Source organism: Ursus maritimus, unplaced genomic scaffold (genome assembly GCF_017311325.1).
Source record: "Ursus maritimus isolate PB19 unplaced genomic scaffold, ASM1731132v1 scaffold_25, whole genome shotgun sequence".
Taxonomy (NCBI): Eukaryota; Metazoa; Chordata; class Mammalia; order Carnivora; family Ursidae; genus Ursus; species Ursus maritimus.
Genome location: NW_024425008.1, coordinates 7,602,613 through 7,615,071, shown reverse-complemented (window position 1 = coordinate 7,615,071; position 12,459 = coordinate 7,602,613). Strand labels below are relative to the sequence as shown.

Here is a 12,459-nt window from a genome sequence, read left to right as displayed (position 1 = left end):
GATTGGAGGGGAAATACAGTGGATCCAGGGTTTCAGCCAGCTAAAGAACCTCTCTCTAGCAAAAGCACCAAACTAGGTTGAGTTGTGTTTGCTCCCAGGATCCTTGAAGAAGCAGTAGGATGATGAAGACAGAAGAGTGCCTGTCTCCTTTCCCATGGTGACACCCTCCCCACCTCTAGGTCATCAACAGCAAATCAGCTACCATTGGTGTCCTGGTCGTTAGCTTCCTCCATCGCACACTGCGCAGTTCTGTCTGGTGTTCAGAAACACAGAATGTGTCAAGGGGAGCAGGGTAGAAACACAGATTCCGACATAGGCCACGTCGACTTCAGAATTCTGTCTTCAGCCCCTTTGTTTTGTGAATGACATAGCTGAGACTTGGACAGATGGAGGGACTTGCTCTGAAGCCCACCTGTGAACACGAGTTGGGTCACACCCCAGTCTTCTGTCTCCACCAACTATCCCTGTCCAGTGTGTGTTGATAAAAGCAGCACCCGAACTCTTTGGTTACAGGTGCACATCATTTTATTGCGCTTTACAGATAATGCAGGATTTTTTTGCCACAAATTAAAGGTATTTTATTGTGGTGATCAGTGATCTTTGATGTTACTATAATTTGGGCGGGATGCCGCAAAACCCATATAGGATGGTGGATTTAATTGATTCATTATGTTCTGACTGCTCCACTGACCAGCCATTTCCCTCTCTCCCTCTCCTTACACCTCCGTATTCCCTGAGACACAACACTATTGAAATTAGGCCAATTAATAACTCTACAGTGGCCTTTTAAGTATTCAAGTGAAAGGCAGAATTGCCCATCTCTCACTTTATATCAAAAGATAAAAATGATTACGTTTAGTGAAGGAACCATAGAAAGCCAAGATAAGCCAAAAGCTAGGCCTCTTGCACCAGTTAGCCAAGATGTGAATGCAAAGGTAAAGTTCTTGAAGGAAAAAGGGCTACTCCAGTGTATACATGAATGATAAAGCAAAGCAGCCTTATTGCTCATGGGAGAAAGTTCTAGTGTTCTAGACAGGGGATCAACCAACCACAACATTACCTTATGCTAAAATCTAATCCAAAGCCAGACCTTAATTCTTCAACGCTGCGAAGGGTGGGAGAGGTGAGGAAGCTGCGGAAGAAAAGTTCAAAGCTAGCAAAGATTGGTCAGGAGGTTTAAGGAAAGGCAATGTCTCCATAACATAAAAGTACAAATGAAAGCAGCAAGCTATCAAGAAGATCTAGCTAAGATGATTAATGAAGGTGGCTACACTAAACATTTCAATGTAGATGAAACAGCCTTCCACTGGAAGAAGATAACTTCTAGGACTATGGTAGGTAGAGAGAAGTCAATCCCTGGCTTCAAAGGACAGGCTGACTTGTCAGGGGTTAATGCGCCAGTGACTTTAAGCAGAAGCCAATGCTCATTTGCCATTCCAAAAAATCCTGAAATTATGCTAGGGACTCGTGGGTGGCTCAATCAGTTGAGAGTCGGACTTCGGCTCAGGTCATGATCTTAGGGTCCTGGGATTGATCTCCGCAATGGGGTCCATGCTCAGCATGGAGTGTGCTTGTCCCTCTGCCCCTCCCTGTGCTCGCTTGCTTGCTCTGTCTCTCTCTCTCAAATAAATAAAATCTTAAAAAAAAAAAAAAATTGTGCTAAACCTGCTCTGTGCTCCCAAACAGAACTACTAAGCCTGGGTGACAGCACACTTGTTTATAACATGGTTAGCTAAATATTTTAAGCCCCTGTTGAGACCTGTTGGTAAAAGAAAAATTCATTTCAAAATATTACTGCTCATTAACAATGTACCTGGTCACCTAAGAACTCTGATGGAGACAGTCAGATGAATGTTATTCTCATGCCTGCTACCACAACATCTATTCTGCCCCATGGATCAAGGAGTCATTTAGACTTTTAAGTCTTATTTAAGAGACACATTTCGAAAGCCTGTAGCTGTCTTAAAATTCCTCTGATGGATCTGGGTGAAGTAAATTAAAAACCTAAAAAGGATTCACCATTCTAGATGCCATGAAAAGCATTCATGATTCATGAGTAGAGGTCAAAAGACCAACATTAATAGTTTGGAAGAAGTTCATTCTAACCCCCATGGATGATTTCGAGGGGCTCAAGACTTCAGTGGAGGAAGAAACTGCAGATAGGGTGGAGACAGCAAGGAGCCTGAGGATGGGACTGAATTGCTGTAATCTCACGATAAAACTCGAACAGATGAGGATTGCTGTTTCTGGATGAGCTAAGAAAGTGGGCTTCTTGAGATGGAATCTACTGGTGAAGATAATTGAAATGACAACAAAAGGTTTAGAATATTTCATAAACTTAGTTGATCCAACAGCAGCAGGGTTTGAGAGAATCCACTCCAATTTTGAAAGAAGTTCTGCTGGGGCGCCTGGGTGGCTCAGTCAGTTAAGTGTCTGCCTTTGGCTCAGGTCATGATCCCAGGATCCTGGGATCGAGCCCCACGTTGGGCTCCCTGTTCAGCAGAGAGCCTGCTGCTACTTCTCCCTCTGCCTTGTGCTCTCTCTCTGTCTGTCAAATAAATAAGATCTTTTTTTTTTAAAAAAGTATTTTTTAATTATGGTATGTACATTAGTTAATAGAACACTTAATCAACTACAGTATAAGGTAAACATTTATATGCACTGGGAAATCAAAAAATTCATTTCACTTGCTTTGTTGCAATATTCACTTTACTGTGGTGGTGTGGAAACCAAAATTCTCCAAGGTATGCCTGTGTATGAAAGCTGATTTTGAAAAAAGGAGTAACAGTAAAAGAAAGGTACATTACTTGTTGATATGATAGAATTAATAGAATCTCATTTTTCTCACTTACCAAAATGATAGATGATGTAAAATTCTCTGGAAGCCATCCACTTAAAACTATGGTGCTAGCTCTTAGCTGTTATCAGGAGTATAAATAATAAGAATGAAACAAGGTAAGATATTTTATAGCAACACATCCAGTTGGATAGCTTTCAGAATACTTACCTGCTTAACTGCATATCAATAGGGACAAACTAAAAATCAAAAGGAGGCATCCCGTGAATTCTAGAGTATTTGAACTAACAAATCTTTTGAAAGAATGCTGAAGATCTACTCCATCAAGTTTTGCACAAGTCTTGCATGAATATTTTTACATCTTGTTGATTTTAAAAAAAGAATGTTGCTATGAGCAAGCTGTTCCCAAATTGAATGCAAAATTTCGAAGTGTTAATTATTTTATCAAAACAGTTTTAATGAGACATGTGTAAAAAAGAAAAGCAGGGCACCTGGGTGACTCGGTCATTAAGCATCCGACTCTTGATTTTGGCTCAGGTCATGATCTCAGCTTGGTGAGATCCAGCCCAGCGTGGGGCTCTGTACTGGGCGTGGAGCCTGCTTAAGATTTCCTCCCCTTCTCCTTCTGCCTTTCCCCACCATTAATTAATTAATTAATTAATTAATTAATTAAAAGGGGGTTAAGACCAAAAAAAAAGGAATGAAAGGCTCCCATTTGCAGAAGTGTGCCTTAACGTTGCAGAAAAAAAAGCAATTTCCCTTTGAACACCACTTCAGTAAAGGCTGTCAAATATGTCTTATTTAATCCTAACAGCCCTTTTAGGCTGGTGAGTTCACTCCTGTTTTACAGCCAATTTAGCAGCTGAGGTAAGGTTAAAATATTGTCCCAATCGCTCACAAATGGCTGTAGAGCTGGAATTCAAGGCCAGATCTGAGTACCCAGAACCTCCAAACTGTTTGGAGCTCCTGGGTCATATCCTTTTTTTTTTTTTTTTTTTTTTTGAGGCAATCAGTTAAAAAAAATACAAAAAAATCACCACCACCACCACCCCGCAAAATGCTATATGTGTTAAATATTTACATTTAACAAATTATTGTTTAGAGCAGCAAGTATTTCAATAGAATCTGACTATTCCAAGATAAGGGCAGGATGTCCACAAGGACATTTGTGGTCCTGTGATAAGACAAACTGAATGTCATCTTTTAATTTGTAGGTTTATCTGGGCACCTGCACGTAGAATCTCATTTGGAAAGGTCAAAAACCTAAATTCCATCCCTTTGTGAATGTAGATGGCCGGCACCACCCCAACCCTGCCCCAGACGTCTCTCCCGAGCTGCTACCGAGCAGCCCTGGAGCCTACTGAGCCCCACAGACCCAGCGGCGACTGGCTGCCCAGTGAGGACCACACACGCTGTCGTTCCAGCGTCCTGGACCCAGAACTCCATGGCAACAGCTGCTCTTGGCGCTGGAGGATTGTCACATCCTCCCTCCCGGTCAGACCAGCCCACAGGGGAATGGGCTTCGGGCTTTCCTCATTCAGAGATTCAGCAGTATTTTCAGTCTTCCAGGTCTTGTGAACTCCGGGGTGTTTCCATTTTCGGAATTAAAAAGATGAAAGGGAGCAGGGGTCACATGGCCCCTATGGCAAGGCCCCAGGAGGCCCCTAAAGAAGACTCACCCCCCCGCCCCCAGAGCACTGGGCGTGGAGCAAAGGGGGGGGGCCTCTGGCCGCAAGGCTCCAAAGACCCCCCTCCCCCACGCGGCACACCGGGGCCCCGCCCCCGCCCCGGAACGCCCCACCTCTAGCCCTAGGCCCCGCCCCACCTCCTTGGCAACCAGAGGAACGCTTTCTCCTTAGCAACCAGTGCTGCTCCCACCATGGCTGAAGAAGAGGAAGCTACTGCAGCCACGGAAAAAGTTATCCGGATCCAGAGAGTGTTTATAAACCTACTGGATTCATACAGCAGCGGCAACATCGGGAAGGTGAGCAGCGGTGGGTCAGAGTAGAGCCCCAGCCCCTAACTCCCAGTCTCCCGACCTGGGGTCCCTGAGCCCGGCGCCACGGGACGCTGTCGGGGCCTTCCCTAAAGGAGGGTCCCTTGTCCTGGACACCAGTCCGCATGCAGACCCCCAGCTGGAAGCCCAGGTGTTTGGAGATTGCCGGTCCAGCGCTGGGTCCTCCCCCATTGATGAAAGGAAACTGAGGCTCAGAGGGAGGAAGGGGCTTGCCCCACATCACATAGCAAGTTGGGGGCCGGACCTGGACACAAAGCCCAGGTCTCCGGCCTCCTGAGTTCTTCTTACCCACCGCCACTGCATCTGAAGCAGACAACTGACAGGTAAGCCCAGTGGTTGTGCCGCCCAACCAAGCATATTCATTCATCCATGCCTTCCGCTGACATTTTGAGGGTCTGTTAAGTGCCAGGCACTGTTTTGGGCCCTGAGTCCCACTAAACTTCCCCACCCTTCATCGTTAGCCCTGGGAAATGAGGGTATTCTGAAAGAGGATCCTGAGACCCTTCATCTTAAAATACTCAGTAGTCAAAAGAAAGCCATAATTTTATAATTTCCCTGAGCAGGACTCGTTCATCTCAATTCTACCCTCTGGAGCTTCACAGAAGTGTAACCTCACCTTGGGTGGACTTCTGTGAGGCTAATGATCGTCCTTTCAGACAACACGTGCTACCTGAAAAGGATGTGGCTACCGTGCATACCATCCGTACCGGTTTCCTAGGGCTGTGGTCACAAATTACCACAAACTGGGTGGCTTAAGACAATGGGGTTTATTCTATCTCGGTTCTGGAGGCCAGAAGCCCAAAATCAGACTGTGGGCAGGGCCAGTTCCTTCTAAAAGCTGTGAGGGAGATTCTGCTTCACAGCTCTCTCGTAGCTCCTGGTGCTTGCCAGAAATTCTTGCAACCCTTGGCTTGTAGACCCATCACTCCACCCTTTGCCTCTGTCCTCCCATGGTGTTCTCAAGTAACTGTGTCCGAATTTCCCTCTTTTTAGGACACCACCCATTGGATTAGAGCCCATTCTAATCCAGTATGACCACATTTTAACTTGATTAGATCTGCAAGGATCCTATTTCCAAATGGGGGTGGGGTGTAGGGGGCCACTACTCAACCCAGTACACCATCTAAAGTTGATCAGTCAAAATATATATAGATAGATAGATAGATAGATAGATAGATAGATTTAGATAGGTAATATACATGTAAAAATAGTATATCTGGTATATCGTGTATATGGCATGCAATATCGTATATAGTAATATATGTGACAGTGTTGTTAAAAAGGAAGCCACAAGGCCCAAGTGGAGCCATTTGCCAGGACAGCAAACCAAGACGTAATTGTAGTTTCAACCTCTCCAGGAGTGGAATTTTAAGGCAATCAGTCTGAAATTCTCTGGATGGCATCAGTGAGGTTATCTGTCACAGGGTTCCCTCCATTCCCCAAAGGAAGATGAGGTAATCTGCATAACCCCCCTTCCCTGAAGGAAGGTGACCTTGCTAAAACAATCCTTCCTTTTTTTGCTAATAACTCCTCACCCTGCCCTCCTTCCCATAAAAACCTTCCATTTTGTGCAGCTTCTCAGAGCTGCCCTCTACTTGCTAGATGGCATTGCTGCTCAATTCATGAATCACTTAGTAAAGCCAATTAGATCTTCTAATGTTCTCAGCTGAATTTTGTTTTTTAACAGTACGTACATTGTATATCATGTATCTACTACGAGAGACTAAAAATACATGATATATCTTCCACATTACTAGAAAAGCCAGGGGAGGGGCAGAGAAAGGGCAAGGACACAATAGGAAAAGTATATAACAAAATTCATTTATTTAAAGAAAGGAACCATTAAAAAGAGGTGTGTAGTATGAAGTGATTTATGTCTTTCAAAAAGATACAAATATAGAGAAGATAGGTAGGTAGGTAGATAGGTGGGTAGACAAATAAATAGAGATGATCTATATGCAGAAAATGTCTCAAAATAGGGGCGCCTGGGTGGCTCAGTCGGTTGAGCCTCCAACTCTTGATTTCAGCTCAGGTCATGATCTCAGGGTCCTGGGATCGAGCCCCACATCGGACTCCACACTCAGAGGGGAGTCTGCTTGAGATTCTTTGTCTCTCTCTCCCTCTGCCCCTCCCATAGACGATAAGTAATTTTTCGAACAACCACGGTATTTCGGTGTGTAATAGGTACTTTGGAAGAAAAAGAGTAGAAGATTGGCTGGTGAGAGAGGGCAGCTGCTTTAGAGTCTCGGGAAAGGGCTCTCTCCTTAAAGCTGGCCCTTACCCTCACACCCCAGGTTGAGGATCGAGCCAGAGGAGCTACTCAGGGCACCGCAGAGCCAAAGGTTGGATCAGAGGACAGAGAGTTGAGGGTGCAGGGAATCAGGCCCCAGAGCAGCAGGCACAGGGCCCAAGGCCCACGAGATTTGGTGGCCCACAAACATGTCTTAATCTCTTTTAAAATCAGAAGGAAGCAAATGAAATTTTAGAGTCAAAGATGGTGGGTCTTTATGGCAATACAGTCATGAAACATAATTTTTAACATTTTTTTTTTTCTTGGAAGAAAGGGCCCATGAAAGTCTGAAGGTGGACTCACTTAGCAGCTCACTGGTGCCCCACTCGTGGTCAGCACTCCATTGACTTTTGTTGCATAAATTAACGAAGCAGAATCAAACACAAAGAGGGGGTGCGGGGAGAGGCAAAGGCTGAGGGACAACCAGACTCCACTCAGAGTGCAGAGCCTGACAAGGCGCTCGATCTCACAACCCTGAGATCATGACCTGAGCTGACATCAAGAATCAGACACTTAACCCACTGACCCACACAGGTGCCCCCTGGATTATTTTAAAAAGGGAGGGGAGCTGATTGAGACCAGGAGGGTGGGAGGCAAGAGAATTTAACCTTTTTCTTTACCCCCTTTTGAGCTCTGGTTATTTTCTTACAGCATAATATTTTGAGAACAAAGGGTTTTCTTTTAATTTGTAGAGATCTTTTCCAAAAACTTATCAGTAACAGAATTTTTTGGTTATTCCTTGACTAACCTGGACCTCTAGTTCTGAAATGTTAGGGAATCGCTGTTCTCCATATCAAGGAAGGAGTTGGAATGTGAAGCATATAAAAGAAATGGAGGCTGGGTCTCTAGTCCTTAGTTCCCTGCCCAGCTGGGCAATGCCACCTGCTCCCCTGAGATCATGACCTAAAATCAAGAATCAGACACTTAACAGACTGAGCCACCCAAGTACCCCTCTTTGTAGGGTGTTTTTGTTTTTGTTTTTTGTTTTGTTTTGTTTTTGCCAACTTGATTCTATTTCATTATTCATTAAGGTAGCCACTGGCCACATGTGGCTCTTGAACGTTTCAGTTTGACAAGTCCAAATGGAGAAGTGCCTGTTCTCAGTGTAAAATCCACACTGAATTTCAAAGACTTAGTATAAGCAAAAGGGAATATAAAAGATAACATATGAAATTAGTAATATTTTGAATCTGCTGGGTTAAATACAACATTATATAAATTCATTTCACTGGTTTCCTTTTACTTCTGTTAATGTGGCTACTAGCCAATTTAATTTACCAGAGTGGATAGCATGACATTTCTCCATTTCTATTAGGCAAGACCAACATGGTGACCGCAGCCCTACCCTGCCTGTTGCCAGAGCAAGGCAATATCCTTGCTACATGCTTTGAGCTTTCTGAGCCTGGGTTCCTTATCTTATAAAATAGAGCATCATAATAGTACACACTTCGCCGTGTTGCTGTCGTTGTCGTTAACTTCAGTGAGGTGCCAATGTACAACCCACCGGCTGTGTGTGTGCAGCACCTCTAGCAAGCCCTCCAGAAAGGTCCGTTTTTAGAGTCATTTCACTGACTGCCCTCACTCTACGTTGTTCTTAGTCTTTTCTTAATAAATGTTTGTTTCCTTGCAGTTTCTGTCTAACTGCGTGGTCGGGGCTTCCCTTGAAGAAATTACAGAAGAAGAGGAGGAAGAAGATGAAAATAAGTCAACCATGCCGGAAGCCTCAGCAGCCAAACTGAAGGAAGGCACCTTCCAGATTGTGGGCACGCTCTCCAAGCTCGAAAGCGTTCGGCCCGACTTTGCTGTGGAGACGTACGATGTAAGTCTAGGCAGTTTTTGCTAAGAGTAGACCAAGGGCAGAGCCACCTCGAGCTCCAACACCTTATTCTTTGCTTCTCCTTCTCTCTTCCGCAAACATGGGGGTGGGACAAGGTAAGGGGCAGGTGGAGACAGGTCTTCCTCTGATGGAGAGCAACCATTGTCTCCACTTTAAATATTTGCCTTGCCTTGGAGCAAAGAATTTAAGTTAGATATTCTTGGAAGGGATGGATCTAATCTAGACTTCCAGACTCATAAAATTTCTAAACTTGGGGTGCCTGGGTGGCTCAGTTGGTTAAGCGTCTGACTCTTGATTTCGGCTTGGGTCATGATTCAGGGTTGTGAGATCGAGCCCCACGTCGGGCTCTGTGCTGTGTGTGGACTGCTTAAGATTCTCTCTCTTCCTCTCCCTCTGCCCCCCCTAAAAAAATTTCTAAACTATGTTTAAAATGCATTCAACCCTACATTACCTAACAACCCTGGGCTATGGTGGGTGCTGACCTCTGTGAAAGAGAAACGTCCTTTGGTATTAAACCACTCAATAATAACATATCATTCATTATGTTGCTGTCTTATTGAGAGACAGTGCTGCTGTTGTTGAAAACCCACCCCTGTGCTCTGGAGCTGAAATATAACATGAAGATGGAGTTTGGGGATAAAGAGGAACGATAGTTTTATTACTTTGCCAGGCAAAGGAGGCTGCAGCAGGCTAATGCCTTCACAACTGCAGACCCTTCCAGTTAAAAAATGGGCAGAAGACAGGAACAGACAGTTTTGGAAAGAGGACATACAGATAGCTAAGAGACACATGAAACGATGCTGAACTTCACTCGTCATCAGAGCAACACAGATCAAAACTACAGTAAGGTAGCGCCTCCCACCTGTCAGAACGGCTAAAATTCACGAGTCAGGAAACAACGGTGTTGTCGAAGATGCGGAGAAAGGGGACCCTCTTGCACTGTGGGTGGGAATGCAAACTGGTGCAGCCACTCTGGAAGACAGTACGGAGGTTCCTCAGAAAGTTAAAAATAGAGCTACCGAACGAGCCAGAAAGTGCACTACTAGGTGTTTACCCAGAGGATACAAAAATACTGATTCAGAGGGGCACCTGCGCCCCAATGTTTATAGCAGCAATGTCTACAAAAGCCAAACAATGGAAGGAGCCCACATGTCCGTCAATGGGTGAATGCATAAAGAAGATGTGATATATTTTACACTGGACTATTACTCAGCCATCAAAAAGAATGAAATCTTGCCATTTGCAATGACATGGATGGGACTAGAGGGTATTATGCTGAGTGAAACAAGTCTCTCATAGACAGATGCCAAACGATTTCACACGTAGGTGGAATTAGGAAACAGATGAACATGTGGCAAGGAAAAAAAGAGCGAGGGAGAAGCAAACCATGGGAGACTCTTAAGTATAGAGAACAAACTGGGGGTTGCTGGCGGGGAGGTGGGCAGGGGGTTGGGCTAGATGGGGGATGGGTATCAAGGAGGGTGCTTGTTAGGATTAGCCCTGGGTATTATATGTAAGTGATGAATTGCTAAGTTCTACACCCGAAACTAATATTACACTGTATGTTAACTAACTGGAATTTAAATAAAAACTTGGAAAAAAAACAACAACACTGCAGACCCACCCCGGGTAAAAGGCTGAGAGGTTTTATAGGAAAATACAGGATCTGAGTGGTTTCCTTAAGAATCCAGTCGGTGCTGCCAGCCTTGCTCCTCCCGTCTTCAAGGTGGTCTCCTGATGCCACTGGTGCTGGCCATCGGAGTCTCATTACTAAGTATACATTGAGGTCAGCGGGATGTCAATACCGATACCCAGTTCCTGGAACAAAGGGTTCTACGGAAAAGCAAGTGAAGGGGGGGGGGTGCTTCTAGAATGAAGAAGAGAAAAATGTGTTCAGTTTAAAATCAAGCCCTGCTGAAGCACTAGCATATCTATCTTAATTTCCACCCATCTTTACATTTCTCTAGCAGTTTCACCACTTCCCCATAACAAATGCTACCCAATCCTCGTGCTGCGACATTTAAATACCTGTGAGAGGGGTGTCCCTCTCATCACCCTGCCTGCCGCTCCTCAGACCCTACCGTACAACTTTGCACACACCAAAACCTGCCACAGGCTTTCCTCTTCCAACCCCACCCAGTCCTAGTCATCCATCAAGATTTAACTCGGGATATCACCTCCTCCAGGAAGCCCTCAGTGATTTCCACTTCTTCCTCAGTCCCAGTCTAGATACTGAGCTCTTTTCTTGTACTCCCATAGCATCTTTACCTGCCTACATCATCACACTTGTCACACTTCATGGTTATTGTCTGTCTCTTGTGGGTGGCCCGGACTACAACTAGCAACCCCTTGAGAATAGACACAGCACCTGACTTTTTCTCCTGCTCATCTGTGCATCTTTGGCCCCGAGCACATCGACCGGCAGAAAGTAGCTCTCAATAAACATTCGTGACATGAATGAATGAGTCCCCTCCTGCCATGCGAGGGAACTTTCTCCACCACTTACCCACTTTCACACTCTCCAGGGTCTTTGCTCACGACTGGCTGCTTTCTTTCCTCCTCTCCATGTGCTCCATGCTCACATCTTTCCAAGTGTCAATAACACTGCATTGCCCCCCCCCCACACACCCCGGGCTGGCTAACCTCCTCTTCCACTGCCCACCCCTACCGAGCCCAGCCACCACTGCCACATTCACCGGCCTCACTCCTGCACTCCTGGCCACTTGTGAGTCTCGTGCCAGGAGGCTCTGCCCCCACCACATCGCAGGAAATGCCCTGGCCAGTGTCACCAGGGAGCTCCTAATTCCCAAAGTCCTGTCTTCCCTCGCTTCCCACGGGAGAAAGTCTCCTTCCCCCTTCCGCAGCCTTCACAGCCTGACTTCTCCTGTGCATCTGAATCTCCCTTTAAATGCAGTTTTCCCCTAATGGATGTCCTTCCTCAATCTTATCCAATCCTATGGCTTCAGCTCCCCAATAGGAGCCAATGCTTTTCAAATCTGTCTCCAGCCCTGTTGACCTCCAAATCCAGCTGCCCTCTAGTGCGCTCCCCCCAGAAGTCCTGCTGGCACTTCTAAATCAGTATGCCCCAAATTAAATTTATCACACTCCTCTGCAAACCTCTCTACGTTTTAGACTTCTCATTTTTACTAAGGACCTTGCTCTCTATCGGTTCAGGCTGTTTGGGACTGCAAGTGGAAGGGAAATGTGGCAACACAAGCTGGCTTATTAAATAAGGAAATTCTTCAGTTTATGTGGCTGGTGGTCTCAAGGAAGATGCTGTTTCAGGGCTGGCGTGATCCGGGGGCTGCTGCTGCTTTTTCTGCCCCTTCCTGGGCTCTGCCTTCCCTTAAGGGTAACTTCCTTCTCAGGTTGGCAGCAAGGCAGCAACAGTCCAGAGCCTTACAGTCACAAACAGCAACCCTTGTAGCCTCCAGACTGGGGGACATGAATTTCTGTTGTTTAAGCCCCTCGGTTTGTGACACTAAGTGACAGCAGCCTCTGGAAATTAGTGCAGCTGG

The 12,459-nt window shown here is 45.6% G+C and overlaps 1 protein-coding gene across 5 annotated transcripts in view; it reads left to right on the top strand.

Annotated features, from left to right (window-relative positions):
* The first annotated feature begins 3,921 nt into the window (after positions 1-3,921).
* The window catches only part of AK7 (adenylate kinase 7), a 56,871-nt gene continuing 48,333 nt past the window's right edge, over positions 3,922-12,459 (top strand). For 3 of the 5 annotated variants that reach the window (XR_005837626.1, XR_570349.2, XM_008697957.2), the window contains exons 1-2: positions 3,922-4,781; positions 8,735-8,923. Coding sequence is in view for 3 of the 5 variants with exons in the window: in XM_008697957.2 (XP_008696179.1) it covers positions 4,677-4,781; positions 8,735-8,923 (294 nt within the window). In the remaining 2 variants the exon portion in view is untranslated. The remainder of the gene's footprint in view (positions 4,782-8,734; positions 8,924-12,459) is intronic. The other 2 variants (XM_008697939.2, XM_008697946.2) reach the window with 2 other exon arrangements.